Source organism: Aquarana catesbeiana, linkage group LG03, assembly GCF_042186555.1.
Source record: "Aquarana catesbeiana isolate 2022-GZ linkage group LG03, ASM4218655v1, whole genome shotgun sequence".
Lineage (NCBI taxonomy): Eukaryota > Metazoa > Chordata > Amphibia > Anura > Ranidae > Aquarana > Aquarana catesbeiana.
Genome location: NC_133326.1, coordinates 559,570,507 through 559,597,900, shown reverse-complemented (window position 1 = coordinate 559,597,900; position 27,394 = coordinate 559,570,507). Strand labels below are relative to the sequence as shown.

The 27,394-nt window shown below is 43.1% G+C and overlaps 1 protein-coding gene across 3 annotated transcripts in view; it reads right to left on the bottom strand.

Moving 5' to 3' along the window:
* Nucleotides 1–27,394, bottom strand: part of LMNTD1 (lamin tail domain containing 1) — a 246,028-nt gene that overhangs the window by 121,479 nt on the left and 97,155 nt on the right. For all 3 annotated transcript variants that reach the window (XM_073621760.1, XM_073621758.1, XM_073621759.1), the window contains one exon: nucleotides 14,852–14,977. In XM_073621760.1, the coding sequence (XP_073477861.1) occupies nucleotides 14,852–14,977 (126 nt within the window). The remainder of the gene's footprint in view (nucleotides 1–14,851; nucleotides 14,978–27,394) is intronic.

The following is a 27,394-nucleotide window of genomic DNA, read 5'->3' as shown; positions in this document are numbered from 1 at the left end:
GCATATAGCTGCCATAACCTCAGTATCTTTTTAAACAGCAGGCGGTCCGCTTTCAGATAAAAGTGGTCTCTGCGACAAGATCACTTTAAATCAGGGGCAGGGAATGGCCTCCCCCCCAGTGGTCTCCGCCGCTTACCAGAGCGGTGGAGACGATCAGGTCCTTTCCTCTGAGAGACATGGAGTGGAGTGCGGGAAAGATGGCCCCCACTCGGCTCCATACCATTGGATGACGGAAAGTGACGTCAAATGTCACTTCCGCCCAATGTTCTTAAAGGGGACATTTTTTTTTATTGAAAAAAAAAGGACTTTTTTTTTTAATTGCTTTTAATTGTAAATGTGAGATCTGAGGTCTTTTTGATCCCAGATCTCACATTAAAGAGGTCCTGTCATTCTTTTTTTCTATTACAAGGGATGTTTACATTCCTTGTTATAGGAATAAAAGTGACCCAAAATTTCTTTTTAAAAAAGATAGTGTAAAAATAAAAATTAAAAGTAAAATAAATAAGAAAAATTTTTTTTAAAGTGCCCCGTCCCGCCGAGCTTGCACGCAGAAGCAAACGCATACGTAAGTCACGCCCGCATATGAAAACGCTGTACAAACCACACATGTGAGGTATCGCCCTGATTGTTAGAGCGAGATCAATAATTCTAGCAAAAGACCTCCTCTGTAACTCAAAACTTGTAACCTGTAGAAATTTTTAAACGTTGCCTATGGTGATTTTTAAGGGTCAAAGTTTGTTGCCATTCCACGAGCGGGCACAATTTTGAAGCATGACATGTTGGGTATCAATTTACTCGGTGTAACGTTATCTTTCACAATATAGAAAAAAATTGGGCTAACTTTACTGTTTTTAATTTTAAAAAAGTGTATTTTTTCCCAAAAAATTGCGCTTGTAAGACCGCTTCGCAAATACGATGTGACATAAAGTATTGCAATGACCGCCATTTTATTCTCCAGGGTGTCTGGAAAAACATATATAATGTTTGGAGGTTCTAAGTAATTTTCTAGCAAAGGAAAATTATTTTAACTTGTAAACAAGTTTGAAAAAATAGGCCTAGCCCTTAAGTGGTTAAGCCTTGCCTGGTTTGGAACAACTAATGCCGTCCAAGAGCTGTCCAATTTATGTCCTACTGCCCAAAAGAGTTGCAAAGGGAAGAGTGTCCTCACATTCCTGTAAAGTGTGCTGGAGTATCCCACAGCTTCCCTAAATCCCATCCAAGTTAATCTGCAATATACTATAAAAAAAGCAACCCCTGGACTGTTCCTTCCGAGTCAGAAGAGTGAATGTTACTATTTGCCTGGCTACTGCTGCACTAGTGGGAGAAGAACCTGGGACACAACTCAGCCTTGCGGGGTACATCCCCTAGACAACAGTGGACCATGCATGCATGCATGTGTTAAAATGGCTACTTGTAGTCTTTTACAGAAACCCGCGGAGCAATAAATGAGAACAACTGGAAAAAAGAGTGTTGTCACCCTATAACAGTAAAAAAATTTGTGGCAGGATTTCAGGTATTTTTCAAATTAAAATTTGCAGATTAAAAATATTAAAAATCATATTTGAATTGACATTGACATGTTAAAGCTTCTATGAGATGTTAGTGCTTTGGTTTTTATTTACTTTAAAAATTCCCAAACTATAAATTTGGTGTTATCGCTCTCACTCTCTCATACTGGTTACTGAAAGTACAACATGGCACCTCATGGCAAAGAACTCTCTGAGGATCTGAAAAAAAGAATTGTTGCTCTATATAAAGATGGCCTAGGCTATAAGAAGATTGCCAAGACCCTGAAACTGAGCTGCAGCACGGTGGACAAGAACATACAAAGGACAGGTTCCACTCAGAACAGGCCTTGCCATGGTCGACCAAAGAAGCTGAGTACACATGCTCAGTGTCATATCCAGAGGTTGTCTTTGGGAAATTGAAATATGAGTGCTGCCAGCATTGCTGCAGAGGTTGAAGGGGTGAGGGGTCAGCCTGTCAGTGCTCAGACCATATGCCGCAAACTGCATCAAATTGGTCTGCATGGCTGTCGTCCCAGAAGGAAGCCTCTTGTAAAGATGATGCACAAGAAAGCCCACAATCTGTTTGCTGAGAACAAGCAGACTAAGGACATAGATTACTGGAACCATGTCCTGTGGTCTGATGAGACCAAGATAAACTTATTTGGTTCAGATGGTGTAAAGCGTGTGTGGTGGCAACCAGGTGAGGAGTACAAAGACAAGTGTGTCTTGCCTATAGTCAAGCATGGTGGTGGGAGTGTCATGGTCTGGGGCTGCCTAAGTGCTCCCGGCACTGGGGAGCTACAGTTCATTGAGGGAATGCCAACATGTACTGTGACATACTGAAGCAGAGCATGATCCCCTCCCTTCAGAGACTGGGCCCAGGGCAATATTCCAACATGATAATGGCCCCAAACACACCTCCAAGACGACCACTGCCTTGCTAAAGAAGCTGAGGGTAAAGGTGACGGACTGACCAAGCATGTCTCCAGTTCAAACCCTATTATGCATCTGTGGAGCATCCTGAAATGGAAGGTGGAGGAGCGCAAGGTCTCTAACATCCCCCAGCTGTCGTCATCCTCTTCCATGGAGGAGTGGAAGAGGACTCCAGTGGCAACCTGTGAAGCTCTGGTGAACTCCATGCCCAGGAGGGTTAAGGCAGTGCTGGAAAATAATGGTGGCCACACAAAATATTGACACTTTGGGGCCAATTTGGACATTTTCACTTAGGGGTGTACTCACTTTTGTTGTCAGCAGTTTGGACATCAATGGCTGTGTGTTGACTTATTTTGAGGGGACAGCAAATTTACACTGTTATACAAGCTGTACACTCACTACTTTACATTGTAGCAAAGTGTCATTTCTTCAGTGTTGTCACATGAAAAGATATAATAAAATATTTACAAAAATCTGAGGGGTGTACTCACTTTTGTGAGATACTGTATATAGAAATACCTATAATAAATTAAAAACAATTTTGAACATCTGAGGTGCACGGCACAGTCATTACCCCAGAGCACTTTATATGTACATTGATATGCAGAGCACAGGAATAATCTGAGCCTTGTCTTGGTGTTCTATTCTTCTTGGCTTCGTTTTCATACTGCTAATTGGCCAGCATGAGTCCACGAGTCACACCTTTATTCTGCCTATTAATATTTGCTTATATAATGAATTGTGTGTACATTGCATGGGGGAGAATTTAATGGGCTAATTTTAGTAACTGGATCTTGCAATTCATGGACGGTTTGGATTAAGCAAAAACAAAACGCTGTCCCACCGACCTCAATAATCAGATGGAGCATGATGGGAGGAAGAGACGCATCCAGCTTGGACAGACAGGGAAGTCATTTTCATATTAGAGACTCCTAAAATAAACTGAAATTGAGAGTACAGCGCAATAGTGAGAGTAAATTTGGATTTACGATTGCAATGTTTTTGTTAAAGTATAAGTAAAGCCAAAACTTTTTTTTTGAGTAGAGTGGCAAAATTGGTGAAAAATGGATGAACTCTCACAATTTTCATCACAATTTGAGGTCATTGAAAACTAAGTTTTGCTCATCTCTACCTAATAGCAGCAGATTGAATTTGCACATGAACAAGAATCTTACTCAGAGGTATGGCCTATCTCTAAAGAGCAGGGCCCTCTGATCCCTCCTGTATTGATTTGTATTGTAAGTGTACTGTCTGCCCTCATGTTGTAAAGCGCTGCGCAAACTGTTGGCGCTATATAAATCCTGTATAATAATAATCTTTAGGTCAGCTCTCATTTTTACCCTAGATGGCAAAGATTTAACTAATTTACATATAACCAGCCCCTCACGTCTTCATAAACAAATACAAAATTGCTAATTTGTTATATTTAGCGCTCTAATTATCTTTAATTTTAGAAGCTGTAGCGATACTTCTGTGCAGACCTGGCTACTCCTTTAATCCTCGATCACAGGAGCAGAAGGCCATCGTAAAAAAACAGGCATTTGTGTTGCAACAGCAGCTCCCATATCTGTTGTTTAGCTTGTTGCCGAATGGGAAAATTCAGACTAGGGAATTTATTTTGCTTTGTGACACCCTAATTTTACCAAAATGCCTGCCAAACATGCCCATTAAAGTCAATAGGACTGTGCTGTAACCACTTTCCAAATGCAGCTATGGTGGTTGCAATGCACTCCTTTAGGAGTTTGCAGTTTGCATATTCCAGGTGCATTTTGCGTTTTTTAATACACGTTTTTGATCCATTAAAGTCTATGGCAACAAAAACCAGAAAAAAGTCCTTGGCCCTTTCCATAAAATGCACAGATGTGAACGTGACCCATAGGAAACCATGTTAAATGGACTGTAGTATGTTTCTGCAAAACTGAAAATGCAAAAAAAATGCATAGGTGTGAACCAGGCTTTAATGTAAAATCCCCTTGGGATCAAAGAACAGTTCAGGAGGCAGCAGTAGCAGCACAATATAATAAGTGATCCACTGAGGATTACACTTCAGAGCCTATTGTGCATGTGAAGGCAGCCTTATGCCCTATACACACGGTCGGACTTTGTTTGGACATTCCGACAACAAAATCCTAGGATTTTTTCCGACGGATGTTGGCTCAAACTTGTCTTGCATACACACGGTCACACAAAGTTGTCGGAAAATCCGATCGTTCTAAACGTGGTGACGTAAAACACGTACGTCGGGACTATAAACGGGGCAGTGGCCAATAGCTTTCATCTCTTTATTTATTCTGAGCATGCGTGTCACTTTGTCCGTCGGATTTGTGTACACACGATCGGAATTTCCGACAACGGATTTTGTTGTCGGAAAATTTTATCTCCTGCTCTCCAACTTTGTGTGTCGGAAAATCCAATGGAAAATGTCCGATGGAGCCCACACACGGTCGGAATTTCCGACAACATGCTCCGATCGGACATTTTCCATCGGAAAATCCGACCGTGTGTACGGGGCATTAAAGTGGATCTGTAACGACAGGGGAGCTGTTAGTTTTCTGGCTGTGATGTTCATCCTACTGCTTCACTACTGAGTCACTGATCCTGAACAACAGGCATGCAGGTTGAGACTTCTGACTTACGCCCAGTTCACACTGATGCGACAATCGCTCCGACTTTGAGAGCACAAGTCTCATGACATGTAAAAATCAATGTTTCCCTATAAGAGCCATCTTAACTGGTCCGACTTGTGTCGGTCCAACTTTGGAAAAGGTTCCTGCACTACTTTGGTCAGACTTCTTTCCTATTTTAGCCCATAGAAATGAATGTAAGTCATATCCAAGTCGGATCAGCATCTTAAATGATCCGACTTGTGACATGCGACTTGTGCTCAGAGGCAATGTTAGCACTGCAAAATGTATTAGGAAAAAAAAAACAAATCCATACCAGACCCAAGGTGCACTCATCTTACGTCAAATCCTGTTCATTAAAGTCTGACCAATGTCCGACCAATGTTGCAGGGCAAAGTCTGATGGGAAGTCGCAGGGCTTTCATGTCGGAGCATTGTGACCCCGGCCTTAAAGAAAACCTGTGACAACATGTAGGCTTCTATTGCTGATGACTACTACTGAAGATACTAGTTGCCTGGCTATCAGGCTGACCCTCTTGCTTCAATGCTCAGAAGTACACAGATAAGTATATCTGACTTTTCTTTTACTGTGTTAATCTTCATACTTGTCCTAGGTCAGAATTCCTGATTTGCAGAAAAAGTACTGAATGTTAAAAAGTGAAGTAGGCAATGGCTGCCTGCATTATTCTTTCAGCCTTGGTCTTCTTAAAAATGGTTGCATGCTTTTTTTTGGTTCAGCCTCTCACTAAGCAGCAAGGTCATATAATGAACATGATAGTCATGGAACTAGCAACAGCAAAAAGTCTGGCAGTGCCCCTTATCTCTACCATGACAGGTTCACTTTAAGTCATCTATTGCTTCTACCTAAAAAATTCCAGAAATGTTTCTGTACTGTGCTAGACTCATAAAGAATCTGGTGTTTACAGAGATGATCAATAACTGTATGTAGATCAATCTTCCGCAGTTAAATTATCTCTGAATTTTTGCTGCGATCAATGCAGATATCAGGACTTAGGGTACGCCGAGTACCCTGCCCAACGCTGCAAACCAAATGAAAATTTGTTTTCCTATCAGACTAGACACGAGGCAGGCAGCTCTATTAATTGATTAGCCACAATAAGAAAAGCGCTGAACCCAGACAGTTCAAAAGAACATTTCACTTTCAGGCTGATACACAGCTGGAAGAACAAGTAGACTTTTTACTTCTGAACAGAAAGTTTTTGATACAGCCTACATCAAGAGAGCTGCTACACTAGAAGCTATTAGGAGTTATTAGTCATATGATTATTTTTTTTTTTATATAATTTTATAAACAGATGTTTTATATAATTTTACAGATGGTAAAAGCAAGGTCCATAAAGACATGGATGAGCGAGTTTGGGGTGGAGGAACTTGACTGGCCTGCACAGAGTCCTGACCTCAACCCGATAGAACACCTTTGGGATCAAATAGAGCGAAGACTGTGAGCCAGGCCTTCTCATCCAACATCAGTGCCTGACCTCACAAATGTGCTTCTGGAAGAATGGTCAAACATTCCCATAGACACATTTCTAAACCTTGTGGACAGCCTTCCCAGAAGAGTTGAAGCTGTTATAGCCAACTCAATATTGAACCCTATGGACTAAGACTGGTGGGATGCCATTAAAGTTCATGCGCGTGTAAATGCAGGCGTCCCAATACTTTTGATAATATAGTGTGTATATATATATATATATATATATATATATATATACAGTATATACCCATTGAGTTTAGATATACTTTAACATAGCTTATAATACTATGCTGGAGCCACGTTAAAGTGGCCTTTTCAGACAATATTATCCTATGTAATTTTCCTCCACAACAAGTGACCCCCCTTGACCCCTGAAAGCCCCATCATATGTGTATGCTATACTTTTTACCTTAAAGAAGCTAATACTGCTGGGACAAAAATATATATTTAAAAAAAAATCTGGCACAAGTTGAGCTTTAAGCATTGTTTGGCACATTTAAAGCAGAGTTCCACCCAAAATTGTCTCCTTTGGTGCCACAATTGGCACCTTTCGGGGGGGAGGGAGGACAGGATACCTGTTCCCACTTCCGGGAGTCCAGGCCGCGCGGCCCGTGACATCACCGCGGGTCTCCCTGTTCCTCCCTTTTCCTCTCCCTGGTGCCGGGCCAGTAGGAGAGAGGAGCGGGGCCTCGTGCATGCGCAGCAGGGTTCCCGGCGTGAAGCCGTAAGGCTACACTGCCAGGTACCCTTACCCGCAATGGCGGCGGCAGCACCCGACATAGAGTTGCCAGCTCATCCCTTTAAACCCGAACACCTTTAAATTACACAGGTTCTGAGGCTAATTAAATGCAGATAAGGCACCAAGTGAGTTTAATTACCACCTTAATCAGCCACAGAACCTGTGTAATTAATATGTGTTCGGGTTTAAAGGGATGAGGTGGCAACCATAACCCGACAGCTGCGGTGCCGACATCGCTGGACTCCAGGACAGGTAAGTGTCCTATTGTTAAAAGCCAGCAGCTGCAGTATGTGTAGCTTCTGGCTTTTATTTTTTATTTTTTGGCCGGAAAACTGCTTTAAGTGCCATTGCTGCTTTCTCAATCATTGCCAGTATCATTGCATTGCATTGCAGCATATGTCATTGTCATCCCACAAGGAAACCATTCAAATAGTTACTAATCCAGGGAGGAGTAGAGATCTCCTTCGCAATTGTTCTCAGGGAGTTTTCCGCCTCCTCATAGAGGTGGCCATACATTCCTTTTGGTTTGCAAATCATAAGTGGGGTCAAATTGATGTTCGTTTTTGACCACAGGATGAAAAAATGTTCTTGAATGAGCAAATTTATAATAGTTAATATCTTTTTTTTTTTTTTTTTTTTTTTAATAAATTACATGAATTCTAAAATCAAATGTTAAAAGTAATGAAATGTATGAAAATCTACTAGCGTATGGCCAACTTTTCTATACAGAATTTTCACAAACCCCACTTATAAAACTTTTCAACTTTTACAGACCACAAATTCATATTCTGTGTCCCCTTTACAGAAGAGAGAGACTTTCTTCTATAGTACTCGGGCTGGGCAGGTGCACCCCTCAAGGTTGTCCTGGTTTACAAACCTGCTGCGTATTATCAGAATGACCTAAATGAATCTGCATTCCGCATTTCATTAAAAAGTTACTCTGCAAACTTTTGCTCTTGTTGCCGTTCTAAAAATACGAGTTGTCCTAGATTCAAAGATAAAAGCTTTGTCATCATTCAATAGCTGCCAAATATAACAACCCAGCTTACCGTGGTTGGGGCTTAGATCTGAGAATTTGGAAATCTCTAACTAAAATAATTGATTTGCTTAAAGGGAATCTGTCTAAAATATATATATATATCTTGAACATGCAGCAGTTCACTAATTAGATAATGTAACATTTTGCTCCATTTGTCATTGTCTGGAATAATGTTAAAATGTAATAAAAAAATCAATCCTGGATGTGTCCATTTTGAATAATTATCTGCCTTTCTAAACACAAAGCAATGTCCAAGCTGTGAATTGCATGCAGCTTCCAGTAGAGGCTTACTGTATGCTGGCCAACAAAATGCATTAGCTCATTCTTGTCAATTATATTGGTTACAAATGACAGTGTGAGCCACGATGCACAACTGTGATCACTTTTCGATTTTAAATGGATATTAAACTTTCATCAATACTCCCTATAGTTCATTACAAAACCAACTATTTCCATACTTAAAATAGCAGAGCAGAAAAATCATGTTCCTTTTTTGCTACCCCCCCCCACAAACACACACAGATTTTTTTAAGAAAGATGCACAAAACTATCACTTTGAACGACAATTGCGCAGTTATGCAACACTGTACCAATATGACATTTTTATAATTTTTTTTTCACACAAATAGAGCTTTCTTTTGGTGGTATTTAATCACCACTGGGTTTTTTATTTTTTGCTAAACAAACAAAAAAAGACCGAAAATGTTGAAAAAAAACAAACATTTTCCATAGTTTGTTATATAATTTTGCAAACAGGTAATTTTTCTCCTTCACTGATGTGCGCTGATGAGGCTGCACTGATGGGCACTGATGAGGTGGCACTGATGGGCACTGATGAGGCGGCACTGGTGGGCACTGATGAGGAGGCACTGATGAGGCTGCACTGATAGGCAGCACTAATGGGCACTGATAGGCACTAATAGGTGACACTAATGGGCACTGACAGATGGCATAGATGGGCTCTGATAGGCGGCACTGATGAGGTGGGCACTGATGAGGCTGCACTAATAGGCGGCACTGATGGGCACTGATAGGCGGCACTGGTGCTCTAATCTGGTCACATGATTGGGTCCCAGCGCAGACTTTAAGGAAGAGAGGATGCTCCATAATAGGTCTATGGGTGACATCACTACCCAGACTCTGCAGCCGTAGTCGCCGATAGCTCCTCTCCCCTGAAGACAGGCGCTGGGGAAACCACATGACCAGAGCATCCTTAGATTAGGTAACTATCTCTCCTTTACAGGGTAGTTAGCATGGGGCTTAGAATGGGGGTGGGAGTAGGTTGTAAAGTGGTTCTAAATCCTTAAGGGTTTTTGTACATTCCGCATGCATTCTCTGAATTAAAGTAATAAACCTTCTGTGTCCAGGACCCCCCTCCCCCCAGCCCCCCTTATACTTACTAGAGCCACAATCCAGCGATATGCTCGAAAGTAGCGTCTCTCTTCACTGTCTCCCTCCTCAAAGAGCAGACTAATAGCAGCGGGAGCCATTGGCTGCCATTAAAGTCAAAAACTCCCCCCCCCCCTTATACCACATCCAGTATGATTTGTCTCTATTTGTCTTGGTGATCATCAGCGGGACTACAAGAGATGGGAACTCAAAACATTATAAGTTATCATCAGAACAGGAACACCTTCTAATGGGGACTCTAATGGGGGTCTAAGAGAGGATATCCCTCATTTAGAGAGATTTCCTCTTACTTCCTGTTGTGTCTCCTACACAGGAAATTAAAGAAAATCTCCCACGTAGTACATAAATAGTCAAAAAACCTGATAGTGGTTTTAACACTTTCCTATGTCGTCCAAAATGTAAAAAAAAAAAAATTGGCTTTAGATTTACTTCAAGGCCTTGTAGGAGGGGACAGTCACATTGATTATTGTGTGATACTGTGTATCAAGTCTGAATCTGAGAAGGAGCCATACTGCCTGCCCCAACAAGATCAAAAAGCATTGCCCTTAGGAAACTAAAAATAGCAATTAGCATTGACTTACTGTAAGTTTATTATTTACCTTCCAATACCACTCACGTTGTGAATCATGGCTAAAAACTTTGAATTTGGCATTAAGGTTACGAATGATCGCTTTCTGACATTTCTACGACCTCAATAACAAACCGGCCCCTTGGACAATTCCTTCTTTTTGCAGATCAAAGAAGCAGCATTCTCCCCGAAGGACAGGCTGCCGGAACATTGTGTGCTGATCTCCAAGAACATCTCACACATTTAATTCGCACTCCATTAAATGCTTTCCTCCCAAATTAGCTGAACGTGGCTAACGAATCTGATTTGTAGACAGGAGACCTCAACGTTTTTATTCTTCAAATCTTTATTTTCCATTTCTTCCTGAAGGTCGGAGGAGCTGAAACATTTATGTGCTAATGAAGTGGGAAAGAGGGCATTTTCTCCTGAGCCCACCAAGATCAGGGACCGCCAATAGACTTGTAAGAGATAGAGCTTAGATTAATGATAAGACCCTATGGCTGACTATACATTATACAATTTCCTTGTACAATTTTCCTTTAGATTTACCAAAATCATATAATATGAGGTCAGACTAAATTCTAAACCTCCTCAGCAGCAAAGTTTGACCACCCATCAGGGAAGGATGCAGAAAAGGTTTCTGCAGCAAAGGTAGGTCTTTTATGATTTATAGCTGAACTCCAGTAATAAGACCAAATCTGCTCTTGCAGTGCCCCCCATCCCCCAGCATTGAAAACACTTATGCTCAAAAAAGCTCAAAGGAACTTGAAGGAGCTTGAAGAAGCTCAATTAAAACCTGCACAAGAGCAAAAAAAAAAAAAAGCACAATCTTCTTCAAGCTGAAATAAAAGTTCAAATGCCTGTAAAAGCAGCTTTTTTTGAGCTGCAGTGTGCATGAGCCCTAGAGGTGCAGGGATAAGATGTATTATTTATCCTATCCCTTGGTCTGGCAGGCTCTAATACTGTTCTTTTCTACCCCAAGCTTCAGGCTGTGGACGATGCTTCAGTGACATCACATATGGTGCAGCAGGGCTATTAATTCTACGCTGTATCTGAGGTGAGTCAAGCATACTATCACTGCAGAGAGCATCTAAGAGAGGTGGCAGCGCTGGACCAGTCACATGGATGAAGGAAGCCAGACTGTGACAGAAAAAGTAACTACATCTTATCCTTGCTTTCCTAAGCTAAATGGGATAGCACAGGTATATGTTGTCTAATTTAAAGCTTTAACAGAGTGGACTGGACAGGTAGCAGGTAGAAAAAAGATGGAAAATCCAAAATGTTACAGTTGTCACCTCTGGAACAGGATGAGAGGAGACATTATGAGGGAACAGTGGTGATAATAGTAGATCCCCTGATGAAGTCACATAACTGTGATGTAACGCGTAGGGAGGGAGTGGAGGCATACCGGAACTGACGCCGTTTAGGAACGAGCTTGGCGCTCGTGGATTTTCGCCGTTGTCCGAATGTTTTAATGTGAGTGTATTACATTTTTGAATAAAACGTACTTATTACAGTACTACATTATGAGAGCATTCTCCTTTTTCCATATACCCCCACTGAGAGAATACTAGAGAGAACCACCTAGGAGGAACAGAGACTCAGCACAGAAAACAGAGCAGTGGATATCCCCATAGAGGAACCTGAGAGGTCACCGCACACCGTCCGTTGAACTACATTCTATGCTGGCTTTTAATATACTTAAGGTTATAGGCTAGAGAGCACGGAGGTAACACGGGAAGCAAGATTTATTGTCACCCATACAATAAACTGTCACAATTAATGGTGAAGGGAAAGAGCACAAACACTCGGAATGTTTGAAGGACTTTTTTATTAAGGAATATATCAAAGGATTTATAACATTTCTTCTGCTATTCAGTGTCCAATCGTGAGTCATTAGGAAACATTGGACATTTAAGCACCAGTATCACTTTAATTATATGAATTTGTATGTTAAGTATTATTTAATAAGTCTGGTTATTGGGTTTATCTACTATTTCAAGTTATTTTATCTGTACACATTTAAGCACTGTGGTTATCACCAGGTGTTCAGACCGGACACACATGGATTTTTATTGTTTATGCACTCTAGTCACTTTAATTGTATGAATTGTGTATAAGGTTGATACCAATATATTGATAAACTAGGTTTACCAACCATCACATTTATTGCATAGACACAGGAACACATTTATTATACACAAAAGGACACAGGATTGCACTTTATATATAGGGATCAGTCATGTTTTTTATACCTACAGCGCCTCACTATTTTTTAATTTTTTAGTGGTGATAATAGGATAATAGGATAATAGGACACTTGTATATTGTATAGTGATTTTTTACTATTTAAATCATGCTAATGCTTTAAAGAAGTACTAAAGTCACATTCATTACATTAAGTATTATAGGGCATTAATCGCTTACACAAAATGCTAAATTAGTAGTATCCTTGAAATATTTTTTCTTATTTTGAAAATGTGTTCATATCCCCAGTAAATCCATGTAGCTGCAGCTGCTTTTTTGGCTTTTCATAACAGTTATAATTCAATTTAAAGTGATTGTAAAGGCTTGTTATTTTTCCTATAAAAATAACAAACATGTTATACTCATAGGCATGCGTAGGGGTGTGCCAGGTGTGTCTGGGCACACCCTAATCACCCTGTGCAGTGCAGATTCACTCTGCAGATACTTCACCAAAACCCCCAAATGGGGCTCCTAAAAAAAATTGTAAAAAAATAAAAATAAAAAACTACTACCACCAACCTCTGCCCTACTGACTTGTCCACTGCCCTACTAACACCGTTCATGTTTTAATACATTTTAAAATGTTTTTTAGCTTTATTTATAAGAGTGTGTGTGTATATATTATGCATGCATACATACATACATACATACACACGCAAACACACACGTGTTTGAGCTTTGGGGTGCACACCCTAATGCAATAGGCTGCGCACCCCTATGGTTATACTTACAGTACCTCCTCTGTTGCAGTGGATTTGCACAGAGCAGCCCGGATCCCCCTCTTCTCGGGTCACTCTTCTGTGATCCTGGCCCCTCCCTCCTGTTCAGTGCCCCCACAGCAAGCAGCTTGCTATGGGGGCACCCAAGTCACAGCTCCCTGTGTGCATTCAGACATGGAGCCTGACTCAGGCCCCGCCCCCTCTATCCCCTGATTGGCTAACTGATTTTGATTGACAGCAGCGGGAGCCAATGGTGCCGCTGCTTTGTCTCAGCCAATCAGGAAGGAGAATCTCGGACGGCTAAGACACCCATAGACATCGCTTTAAAGAGAGGGACCTCAGGTAAGTGTTAGGGGGGCTGCTGCACACAGAAGGCTTTTTATCTTAATGCATAGAATGCATTAAGTTAAAAAACCTTCTGCCTTTACAACCTCTTTTTTAAAACAAGAGGAATCAGAGGACACTATGTATATATTATATACAGTAATAATTTATATAATTTATAATCTAAAAGAATGATTCTAGGCTTTTGTGGGAACTAAATTTACACAAAATTTTATAGAAAGAGGATGAAACAATTGAGAATTGAAACTTGGAGCATATACGTATGTAATTTCTGTCTTTTGACGTTAGTTATGATTTAATGTATACATATGATACTTTTACCTGTAGCAATAAATTATTTGTTTACTATTTTTTAATATTTTTATATTACATATGTGCTCTCAATTGCACCTTAAAAACCAGCCTACTTCTGATGTTTTGGATCTTTCATAAAATTGTGGGATGTGGTGCTTTGATGTTAAGACCCCTTTCTCACAGTGAGGACAATGTGATCAGCAACTGATATATCCACTGATTCCCTCCTGATCAGATCAGAGCAGGCAGACGACAGGTCTGTGTTTAAGCATAGAGGACACAGACAAAGCCTGATCTGCTCTATGGGCGGCCGGGTGTAAACAGACAGGAGGTGGGCGGTTGCAAGTGGACTTGTGTCGGTCCATAGGGTTGAATGGACCTTCCAATCAAGTCCAAATGGAAGACTGATCGGAACAGTCGTGTGAAAGGGGCCTTAGTGCTAGCTCTTTAAGCCTTCTCTTTTTTCTGAGAGGATGTCTCACATTTTAATAACATTTCCTCTCACTTCCTGTTATGTTTCTGGGACAGGAAGTAAGGGGAAATCTCCCACACACAAATAAAAAAAAACAACTGACAGGGGTGATTTCCCTACACTATAAAAAACTCCAAAAATCATTTTGGCTAGAGGGGGTTCTAACGCTTCCTCAGTCCATCCAAAACAAAAAGTCTTGGCTTTAATACACTTTAAATTGGGAGCATCTCGAGTGACAATAGTCCATCAACAATCACAGCTACATTACATTGGCCAGTCGCAGTGTTCTTACCTTTTTTTTCCATAGTTGTCACCTCAGTTGTCAATTCTTCTACCCTTCGGTGTAAACACTGGTTGTCCTCCTTGGCTTTAATACACTTTAAATTGGGAGCATCTCGAGTGACAATAGTCCATCAACAATCACAGCTACATTACATTGGCCAGTCGCAGTGTTCTTACCTTTTTCTCCATAGTGGTCACCTCAGTTGTCAGTTCTTCTACCCTTCGGTGTAAACACTGGTTGTCCTCCTGCGCCTGTCCCAGTAGGATATGGTCATTATTCAGCCGCATCTGTAACTCCAGGAGCTGCCAAAGAAAACATAAAATGATTAGGAGAATATTAGGGAGGTGGACGGCCAGGATTGGAAAATGTCCCTCTGAGTGAACCAAAGCTTTCACTTTTCAATGTAGAAAAGGGAAGAGGCAAAAAATCTTACATGCATATCCATCAAGGTTGGGTGAGAATTGAGTCACATCACTGCAAAAGCCTAACCAGGGATGAATAAATATCTCTACTTGTAGTCTTTGCAGAAATATCTGCCTATCTATGATCACCCTTAGACATGGGCTTTGCATCTGTGGGCCCTTCAGACACAATGTTTTCTTAGTGTTAGTGAAAAGTGAAAAGTTTTCCCAGATAAAATGAGGTCTTCCACCTAATAAATACTTCTTAGATGGATCCACCTTTGCTTAACTCTACCAAAGTACAAATCTTGCAATATTCGTTATATTTAACCCGTAATGACCCTATTATTTATTATATTGTTTTTTATAATGCCGAAAAATTCCATTCTGAGTATGTCAGGTATTGACACGAGTCCCCACTAATTTAATACACCTATACACTATCACATGGTCCAAGGTCAGTTAACCTACCAGATACATCTTTGCGTTAAGGAAAGAGCCAACTAAAGGGAACCTGCACAATAACGGGAAGACACACTCCATACAGACATGGTCTCTCGTGGGAACTGAACTAAAAATAAGAATTTGAAATGATAACAGTAAGCAGAAGAAGCAAACATCCCCGCTGAGCCCAATCTCTGCTTGTTTACTTATCAGCAAGATGTAAGCCATTTCTTTGATGACTTTGACAAAACATGGCTGGTTTGTGTCACTGGTGGGCTAAGCTGGGTTAGAAGGGATATTCTATTAGGGGTTATCAGTGGACAGATGAGATAAGATGCTGTTAAATTAACATAAACACATGATACAACTTTTTTTAATGGTGGATCAAAAATACTCAGAATCAGCAATGATAGAACAGTGAATTGTCCCAGGTGTCAAAGGTAACTTTTTTTTTTTTTTAACTAATCCTGAGCACTGACCCTTTACAGCAGGGGTCTTCAAACTGCAGCCCTCCAGGTGTTCAGGAACTACAATTCCCATCATGCCTAGTCATGTCTGTGAATGTCAGAGTTTTACAATGCCTCATGGGATGTGTAGTTCTGCAACAGCTGGAGGGCCGTAGTTTGAGGATCCCTGCTTTACAGTACTGGTGCTGTAGTAGAAGTTGATATTTAGAGTAATACAATTTATTTGGACCCTTCAGCCCACTGTCTGCTGAAAACGGGTCACAGGAGTTCAGAACGAACTGGAGAAGTACAGCCAAACGAGTTTCAGAAAAGTCTGTGCAATACATTGATGGTAGATCTAAAGAGGATTGTACAATCAACTTGGTTGGTAAACTGGTAAATAGGGATGAGCTTCGAGTTCGAGTCGAACTCACATTCGACTCGAACATTGGCTGTTCGCCAGTTCGCCGAACAGCGAACAATTTGGGGTGTTCGCGGCAAATTCGAATGCCGCGGAACACCCTTTGAAAGTCTATGGGAGAAATCAAAAGTGCTAATTTTAAAGGCTTATATGCAAGTTATTGTCATAAAAAGTGTTTGGGGACCTGGGTCCCGCCCCAGGGGACATGGATCAATGCAAAAAAAACTTTTAAAAACAGCCGTTTTTTCAGGAGCAGTGATTTTAATAATGCTTAAAGTCAAACAATAAAAGTGTAATATTCCTTTAAATTTCATAGCTGGGGGGTGTCTATAGTATGCCTGTAAAGGGGCGCATGTTTCCCGTGTTTAGAATAGTCTGACAGCAAAATGACATTTCAAAGGAAAAAAGCCATTTAAAACTACTCGCGGCTATTGCATTGCCGGTCCCACAATACACATAGAAGTTCATTGATAAAAACGGCATGGGAACTCCCCACAGGGGAACCCCGAACCAAAATTTAAAACAAAATGACGTGGGGGTCCCCCTAAATTCCATACCAGACCCTTCAGGTCTGGTATGGATTTTAAGGGGAACCCCGCGCCAAAAAAAAAAAACGGCGTGGGGTCCCCCCAAAAATCCATACCAGACCCTTATCCGAGCACGCAACCTGGCAGGCCGCAGGAAAAGAGGGGGGGACGAGAGAGCGCCCCCCCTCCTGAACCGTACCAGGCCACATGCCCTCAACATTGGGAGGGTGCTTTGGGGTAGCCCCCCAAAACACCTTGTCCCCATGTTGATGAGGACAAGGGCCTCATCCCTACAACCCTGGCCGGTGGTTGTGGGGGTCTGCGGGCAGGGGGCTTATCGGAATCTGGAAGCCCCCTTTAACAAGGGGACCCCCAGATCCCGCCCCCCCTGTGTGAAATGGTAAGGGGGTACAAAAGTACCCCTACCATTTCACTAAAAAACTGTCAAAAATGTTAAAAATGACAAGAGACAGTTTTTGACAATTCCTTTATTTAAATGCTTCTTCTTTCTTCTTTCTTCTATCTTCCTTCATCTTCTTCTTCTTCTGGTTCTTCTGGCTCTTCTGGTTCTTCCTCCGGCGTTCTCGTCCAGCATCTCCTCCGCGGCGTCTTCTATCTTCTTCTCCTCGGGCAGCTCGGCACCCATGGCATGGGGGGAGGCTCCCGCTCTTCTCTTCATCTTCTTCTCTTCTTCATCTTCTTCTTCATCTTCTTCTTTTCTTCTCTTCTTCATCTTCTTCTCTGGGCCGCTCCGCATCCATGCTGGCATGGAGGGTGGCTCCCGCTGTGTGACGGCGTCTCCTCTTCTGACGGTTCTTAAATAACGGGGGGTGACCCCGCCCCCCTCTGACGCACGGGACATGATGGGACTTCCCTGTGGCATTCCCCGTGACGTCACAGGGAAGTCCCGTCAAGTCACCGTGCATCAGAGGGGGCGGGGTCACCGGGTGGCCCCCCCCGTTATTTAAGAACCGTCAGACAAGGAGACGCCGTCACACAGCGGGAGCCTCCCTCCATGCCAGCATGGATGCGGAGCGGCCCGGAGAAGAAAATGAAGAAGAGAAGAAGATGAAGCAGAGAAGAAGATGAAGAAGAAGATGAAGAAGAGAAGAAGATGAAGAGAAGAGCGGGAGCCTCCCCCCATGCCATGGGTGCGGAGCTGCCCGAGGAGAAGAGGATAGAAGACGCTGCGGAGGAGATGCTGGACGAGAACGCCGGAGGAAGAACCAGAAGAGCCAGAAGAACCAGAAGAAGAAGAAGAAGATGAAGGAAGATAGAAGAAAGAAGAAAGAAGAAGCATTTAAATAAAGGAATTGTCAAAAACTGTCTCTTGTCATTTTTAACATTTTTGACAGTTTTTTAGTGAAATGGTAGGGGTACTTTTGTACCCCCTTACCATTTCACACAGGGGGGGCGGGATCTGGGGGTCCCCTTGTTAAAGGGGGCTTCCAGATTCCGATAAGCCCCCCACCCGCAGACCCCCACAACCACCGGCCAGGGTTGTGGGGATGAGGCCCTTGTCCTCATCAACATGGGGACAAGGTGTTTTGGGGGGCTACCCCAAAGCACCCTCCCAATGTTGAGGGCATGTGGCCTGGTACGGTTCAGGAGGGGGGGCGGCTCTCTCGCACCCCCCTCTTTTCCTGCGGCCTGCCAGGTTGCGTGCTCGGATAAGGGTCTGGTATGGATTTTTGGGGGGACCCCATGCCGTTTTTTTTTTTTGGCGCGGGGTTCCCCTTAAAATCCATACCAGACTTGAAGGATCTGGTATGGAATTTAGGGGGACCCCCACGTAATTTTTTTTTTTTAAATTTTGGCCGGGGTTCCCCTTAATATCCATACCAGACCTGAAGGGCCTGGTATGGAATTTAGGGGGGCCCCCACGTCATTTTTTTTTTTTAATTTTGGTTCAGGGTTCCCCTGTGGGGAATTCCCATGCCGTTTTTATCAATGAACTTTTATGTGTATTGTCAGACCGGCAATGCAATAGCCACGAATAGTTTTAAATGGCTTTTTTCCTTTGAAATGTCATTTTGCTGTCAGAATGTTCTAAACACGGGAAACATGCGCCCCTTTACAGGCATACTATAGACACCCCCCAGCTAAGAAATTTAAAGGGATATTACACTTTTATTGTTTGACTTTAAGCATTATTAAAATCACTGCTCCTGAAAAAAACGGCCGTTTTTAAAAGTTTTTTTGCATTGATCCATGTCCCCTGGGGCAGGACCCGGGTCCCCAAACACTTTTTATGACAATAACTTGCATATAAGCCTTTAAAATGAGCACTTTTGATTATTCATGTTCGTGTCCCATAGACTTTAACGGTGTTCGCGTGTTCGAACGAACTTTTTTCCTGTTCGCATGTTCTAGTGCGAACCGAACAGGGGGGTGTTCGGCTCATCCCTACTGGTAAACTTCAATATTTTATATTTTTGTTCTTGGATACACTATAATTTATAAATAAGATCAATCTCCTCCTGAAAACAAGTCTTTCACATATGATTAAAGATTAGAGTATTTTAGAACAGAGTGAGAAAAAGCAGTTTATCTTTAAAATTCTGCCATTGCTGTGTTAAAGCTGGCTATAGACCCATCGAAATTCAACCGGTTCAGCAGGGACCAGCCGAATTTCGATCCATGTATGGCTATCCCCGTTCGACAGGCTTCTGTTGAATGGATAAACCAGAAAATGTTTGTCGATCAATGGCTGCAGCACTGTATTCTGATCAGTCCTGCTGTCAGAATACAATGTCCTAATGGGGACAGGGATTCCTCCAACCACCTTGTTTGTTTAGTTTCAATGGAATTCATTTCCCCTTTAAGGACTGGTTCCTACCACAAAAACGCACTCCAGAATTATTCCAGATGTATTTTTCCATGCCTGTTTATGACACATTTTTGGCACGTTCTGTTGCGTTTTCAGATGCATTACAGATGCTTTTTTTCCTGTTTTTTTTTTTCACTGTACTGGGGTCCGGTGCTTTTCTGATGCATTTTTGATGCGTTACAGTGCATTCCAGTGTGTTTTTGATGTGTTTTACTGTGTTGCAGTACAGTCCAGTGCAGGAAAAATGCAGCACGTTCTACTTTCTGTTCTGGAACTGGAAAGCCCTGGAACTGACTGCACTGGTGTGAACTATGCCATTGGAAACCATGTAACCCACTTTCCATGCAGAAAACAACTCGCTGGACTGCATGTGGTGTGAATTGGCCCTAAGACTTTTGTAAAGGGTAATCTAATCAATATATTTTTTATTTAATGTCAATTTACACAGCACTTTTACATATATATTGTACATTCACATCAGTCACTGCCCTCAAGGAGCTTACAATCTAAGTCTCTAACTCACACTCATACATGTACATACTAGGGCCAATTTACCTACCAGCATGTCTTTGGAGTGTGGGAGAAAAACGCAAAAATCTAGGAAAAAATATTAATCATCATCATCATGTGTATTATTCAAAATGATAAAGTATTTTCCTTTTAATTCAATCAGTTATATTTTACCTTGCCCTTCACTTGTTTTTTCCCATGAAAACAGGATCTTATTGAATCAATAAAGGATTATACAGTACAAGGCAAGAAAAAGTAGCAATCTTCAATCTTAATCACTTAAGACTGGAGCTCTGTTGGGACGCATATGACCCCACGCATAGAGAAGGCAATTTGCCTTATGTCCTATTACTTCTGTTGACACCAACACTCTTCACTTGTGTGTGCTCAGAAAAAAAAATAGGACAAGTTTCCTTTTTGCACAGAGTGTTCCACCATGCTATAATGCAACTCAATGCTCTTTCATGCATTGAGATCCATAGAAGTTGAAACGTACTGCATTGCACGTTAACAATGAATCGTAGCACGTTCACAACGTACGCCAGCATGCCTGTGTTTTGTGCAGCTGAATAAACCCTTAGAACACAGTCATAACATCATCTGGCGTTGCCAATCGTCAGTATTTTTACAGGCAGCCAGTGACAGGAAAAGGTTGCCAGTAAAAAAATATGTCTGTGACACTCAGCTCAGAACTGTGCAGGACCATCCGAGTGCCTGCTACAGTGTTTTCAGGTAGTGCTGGCAGAGGGGGGGGGGGGGGGGGGGCAGGCGCGGTGTCTGAGCATATTACTGCCAGCCCCTCTGTTCTATCAATCTGTCCTACACTGTGTAAACGTTTGTATAAAATGATGCCTGTAAATACCTTATCTCAGATCTTTTATGGCCGGTCACGTGACTTCTCCTTCCCTGATCTAAGGGCTACAGCAGGAGGGGCGGGGCCGAGATCTCCCTCTGACGTCAGCCATGGAGGTCACGTGACCGCTGTTCAGCTCACTCAGCCCCTCCCGCTGTAGCCCTTAGATGGGGAGGAGAGCAGACGGAGGTCATGTGACAGGCCATAAAAGATATGAGATAAGGTATTTACAGGCATCGTTTTATACAAACATTTACACAGTGTAGGATAGATTGATAGAACAGAGGGGCTGGCAGTAATATTTCTTCAGAAGAAAAGGTAGCTGGCAACTCTAGAATCCAGTAAAATGAATAATCTTTATTGGTATATATAGGTGGATAAAAACAGCTAACAATGTTTCGGCACAATCGGCACAAAGCCTTGATCACAGCATATTTTTACAAATGAAAGACAAACATATATAGATGCTACACACCTCATTTGAGGGTGGATACTTCAATAAAACAATTAATCAGTTACATAAAATCAAGTCTAATCAATGGTATAATTCTATGTAATTGTGATCAAGGCTTTGTGCCGAAACATATAAGCAGTTTTTATCCACCTATATGTAGCAATAAAGATTAATAATTTTACTGGATTCTGGAGTTACCGGCTACCTTTTCTTCTGAATACTTGTTACAACGAATGTAGATCTTTTAAGCCTGTGCACCCAGCGGAAAGACTCCACTTCAGATTTGTCGGGAGTCTCCTTTGTTGAGAGCGCTGCTCTTGTGTCGTTTGCCCACATAGTAATTTTTTTTACCTTTACTGCCAGCTACTGATAGCGGCAGGAGGGGGGAACGGCTCACACACACACAAGAGCTGACAGGCAGGGAGGGAGGGTGAGAGAGGAGAGCAGCAGATGACGGAGGCACGTAACCTGACCACGATAATCTTGGATCAGCAGACATGATTACTGTGGTCAGCACACTAAAGCCGGGTACACACGGCTGGTTCAAAAAAAAAGTCAGACATTTGGCCTGTGTGTATGTCGGTCTGCTTCTATCGGACATGCATGATGGAAAACCAGCATCCGACTGACTCCCATTTAGCGCTCTCAGCCAATGGCAGAGAGCACTAATCAAAGTGTTCTGGCGGGGGGGAGGGGGCATCCCCCTGTCAGAACACAGCAGCTCAGTGGGGGAGATTGCTGAACTAACCTCGCTGACAATTTTTTTTGTGGGTTGAACAAAAAAAAAACAAATAGTGTGTACCCAGCTTAAAGTGGTTATAAACCCTTTATAACCACTTTTGCCTACAGGTAAGCCTATAAAAAAGGCTTACCTGTAGGTACCGTGAATTTCTCCTAAACTTGCACAGTTTAGGAGATATTCACTGTATCCACATGTGCCGACATCATCGGCACATGCACACTGAACAAACAGCTCGTTCATGGCATTTCTTCAGCTGTTGTGCCATGACTGGCGGCTTCCGCGTGGATGCTTGGGAGTGACATCATCGAGGCTCTGGTCAATCACAGCACCGGAGCCAGCGAACCCAGAAGTAACATTCTGGAGACATGTTGCCCATCACAGTGGTGTACAGGGAGCGCTGCAACAGCTTCGTTCTAAGGTAAGTATTTCATAATGAGCTAGTATGCGATGTATACTAGCCAGTGGCGGCGCCAGGTGGGTGCTTGGGTGTGCTGAAGCTCCCCCAAAAAATATTCAAGCACCCTCATAGCACCCCCAAAATTTCCACAGAGGTATTACAGTACAGTCACGGGATTTTTAAAAAACTATTTGATACCTGCTGTGAATCCTGTCTGCAAGAGACTAGGGACTCTTTTGTGAAGTAGAGGGATACAGCCGCTAATGATCAGTTAGACCCGGCAGGGGCTGGGCGGTGAGCCTGCATCAGTGGCGGATTGATCCAGTGCTGGGTGGTGACACATGCTATCTCCTGCATTTGCCACCAAAAGATGAATGGGATGGAAGCAGCCGAGAGAGCCCAGCCCTGTGCTGTGCCCCAGGAACCTGGAGGAAGCAGGTATTCTAAGGAGAGAGAGGCGGAGGGAGCAGAAAGGAGATTCTGCACTCAGTGCATTGCAGTTTGCAGAGCTGACTGAGCCTGCCAGTGTCAGAGGATAAGAGGGGTGTGTGTGTTACATGGTGTGCTCCGAGGAGGAAGGCCTAGGAGGAGCGAGACTGATCACTGCTACAGGCATCGTTCTGTTTTTAATGTAGCTGCTGAGCCTGGAAGAGAGGGGGGGGGGAGCTTTCCAGTCCTCTGATCTATAGCAGCATTACACAGGCACTGACTGAGGGGCATGCCTGATCTGGACTGAGCAGTGAAATCCCTGGATATCAGCCCTCTTATTGGGCACATGTACTGCAATCATTAGAATGCCACGCAGATCAGGAGTGCTTGTGCCTGCTATTTACAGTGCCCAAATGATGATCAGATGTCCCCATAACAGTGCGCCATTGGACTCCATGGAGTCACATTCCTGCTCTTGCACTGTGTATGGGGTCACAGTTGTGCTGTGGGCACTGTGTATGGGGTCACCGTTGTGCTGTGGGCACTGTGTATGGGGTCACCGTCCTGCTGTGGGCACTGTGTATGGGGTCACCGTCCTGCTGTGGGCACTGTGTATGGGGTCACCGTCCTGCTGTGGGCACTGTGTATGGGGTCACCGTCCTGCTGTTGGCACTGTGTATGGGGTCACCGTCCTGCTGTGGGCACTGTGTATGGGGTCACCGTCCTGCTGTGGGCACTGTGTATGGGGTCACCGTCCTGCTGTGGGCACTGTGTATGGGGTCACCGTCGTGCTATGGGCACTGTTAATGAGGTCACCCTCCTGCTGTGGGCACTGTGTATGGGGTCATCCTCCTGCAGTGGGCACTGTGTATGGGGTCATCCTCCTGCTGTGGGCACTGTGTATGGGGTCACCCTCCTGCTGTGGGCACTGTGTATGGGGTCATCCTTCTGCTGTGGACACTGTGTATGGAGTCACCGTCCTGCTGTGGGCACTGTGTTTGGAGTCACCGTCCTGCTGTGGGCACTGTGTTTGGAGTCACCGTCCTGCTGTGGGCACTCTAAAGGGCACTCTCTCTAAGGGGGCCACTCTCTTGCTCTGGGCGCTCTAAAGGGGCCACTCTCCTGCTCTGGGTGATCTAAAGGGCACTCTCTCTACTGGGGAACTCTCCTGCTCTGAGCACTCTAAGGGGCCACTGTTTTGCTCTGGGCACTCTAAAAAGGGAACTCTCCTGCTGTGGGCACTGTGTAATGGGTCACCATTGTGCTGTGGGCACTGTGTAATGGGGTCACCGTTGTGCTGTGGGCACTGTATATGAGGGTCACTGTCCTACTGCGGGCACTGTATATGGGGTCACTCTCCTGCTCTGGGCCCTCTAAAAGGGGCACTCTCTTGCTCTGGCCCCTCTAAAGGGGGCACTCTCTTGCTCTGGGCCCTCTAAAGTCGGCACTCTCCTGCTCTGGGCCCTCTAAAGGGGGCACTTTCTCTATGGGGTCACTCCTAATCTGGGCACTCTAAGGGGTCACTCCTGCTCTGCACTATATGCTGTGTACTGTCCCTCACTGTTATGCTGTGCTGGGTGTTCTGGCTGGCCCTAACATGTACTAGGGGTTATCATTCCTGGCCCTTATACATACTGGGGTTTATCATCGCTGGTTCCATTTGAGCTTGTTTTACTCCAACAATTCTGTGTGCCCGAAGGCCCTATTTTGTCTATACAATGGGAGAGACCATGAAAAAACACCCACTTTTTGATCACGCCTTCAAGAGGGCGACTTGTGCCGCACTAGCACCACCACTTATACTTTCAGCACCCACACAGCACCCCCAAAAAAAATTGTCTGGAGCCGCCCCTGATAATAGCTCATTATGCCTTTGTCTTGAAGGTTGTATTTTTTTTTTTTTTCTTTTCCCAGAGTTTACAACCACTTTAAAGGGGACACTGGAACAGGCAGGATCCACCAGTTTTTTTTACAGCTTAGAGAGGGACAGATTAGACAACACAAGCACTGTGCAGTTTAATCTTCTATAAGGGAACAGGATCTCTTTTTTTTTTAATTTTTTTTATTTTAGGGTTACAACCAGTTTAACTTTTAAAACTTATGCCATTTGCTAATATCATAGTGGAATGCTGGTGACTATAGCCCATTCCTATTTTTATTTCTCTTGAACTGGGTTCAGGTTTTGCTGTTTCACGCCATCAGACTGCAGTCTCTCTCTCCGACTGTGACACCATCTGTTGCAGCACCTTGTGAAGAGCACAATACCTCGTATAAAACGGGGAGCTGCTGACGTTCAATGCAAATGTGGGTTTTCCCAGCTAACGATGAAAGAGCGCATCTGATTAATTTTTATGTCAATGACACGACAAGCCGCATAAAGATTATTTTGTTTGCAGTCGGCCTGAGCAGAAGAAAAGAAAAGCACTGCGAGAGCAAAACACTGAAGCACAAACACTGCGCTGCAATACAAAACAGGAAACCTAGTCTGAATATGTAAGGAGCCATAATGGCTGCCCCCATGGACATATATAATTGTAAAGTATATGTAGAAACATGTTTTTATTTTGCAAGCACACATTAATAAAAGTTTTTTTTTTTAATTAATGTGGACCTAGCGTCAGTTTCTCATGCTCAGTAGTGTCCGTGTAAGGGTTGCCATACACACTACAACCTAAATGTACAATCCCTATAAAATCTCATTTACATTTACCAAAGCTATATACATACCTCCCAACTTTTTGAGTTGGGAACGAGGGACACCTATCAGCAAAAGTATGCAGGCATAGGACACCCCCCTTGCCATGCCCCCTTAAAGGAGAATTGTACAAAAAAAAACAAGATTGGTTAAACCCACAAGTGCTTTTTTGCCACTACTATTCCTTTATATTGGTTTTTGGAATTTACAAATGCAGCAATTTAGAAATCAGATGAAAGATTTAGCACTGGAAAACACTTTTTTGATAGATAAATACTGCATAGATAGATAGATAAATAGTGCATTTTATATACATCTATATAGATCAGACCAAAATGAGGGACAAATAAGGAGAAAAGAGGGACAGAGGGACAGAGGGACATTGCTCCAAGTATTAAAAAGTGAAAGTTTGATGGATGGTTGTTAATCTGTCCCATTACTTTTGGTCCCTTGAAAAGTGGGAGGCACATATACAAAATGTTGTAATTCCTACACCGTTCACCTGATTTGGATGTAAATACCCTCAAATTAAAGCTGAAAGTCTGCAGTTAAAGCACATCTTGTTCGTTTCATTTCAAATCCATTGTGGTGGTGTATAGAGCCAAAAAGAAGAGAATTGTGTCGATATCCCAATATTTATGGACCTGACTGTATGTATATAATGTGAGATAAACCTATATAATCCAATCAATTTCTATACAATGGCACAGACCCCTACATTACATAGTTCTAATGCAGGTTGTACAATCAGGTAGTATAATATGCAGGCAGATTAAGCATACAATACTAATATATGACCAAATGGTTTGATTAAAAATACACCTTTTGTCATATTCCATCCAGCATTGGAACAGAATTTCATTGGTGTTATTCTTACACATTGAAATAAACTTTTATTTTTAACCTAACTTAAAATGGTTGTAAACCTCAGACGTGAAATATGAACAAAGCATAACCTTCTACCATATTTCCCCAAAAGTAAGACCTACCCTGAAAATAAGACCTAGTGTGATATTCGGGGAAGGCTGCAATATAAGCCCTAGTTTATAGTGGTTGTAAACTGCTAGAATCTTCTCTATTACAGTAGTTAATAATGTAAAAGATGTGTTTCTGTAATCTAATGGTGTCAAATACCTTCAGTACAGCGCCACTCCGTGCTCAGCTGATCTCCCACTGCTCTCCTCCTCTTCTCCCAGGTGTCAGCGTGGTATCTTGCCCCCTCCCCCTCTGTGGTGCTCAGATCAGGGAAGAGAGCTCAAGCGGGTCACGGAAGCGCAGAGCGGCGCACAGCTGATCTTCCGCTGCTCTCCTCTTCTCTCAGCTGTCCGCAGGGGATCTCGGGCCCCCCCCCCCCCCACTTCTGCAGTGCTCGGATCCGGGAAGAGAGCACTGGCGGGCTATGGAATCGCTGAGCAGCGCTCAGCTGATCCCCCGCTGCTCTCCCCTTCTCCCAGCTGTCAGGGGGGGATCTCGGTCCCCCCTCCCTCTGAAGTGCTCAGATCGGGAAAGAGAGCTCCAGCGGATCACCGAAGCGCAGAGTGGTGCACAGCTGATCTTCCGCTGCTCTCCT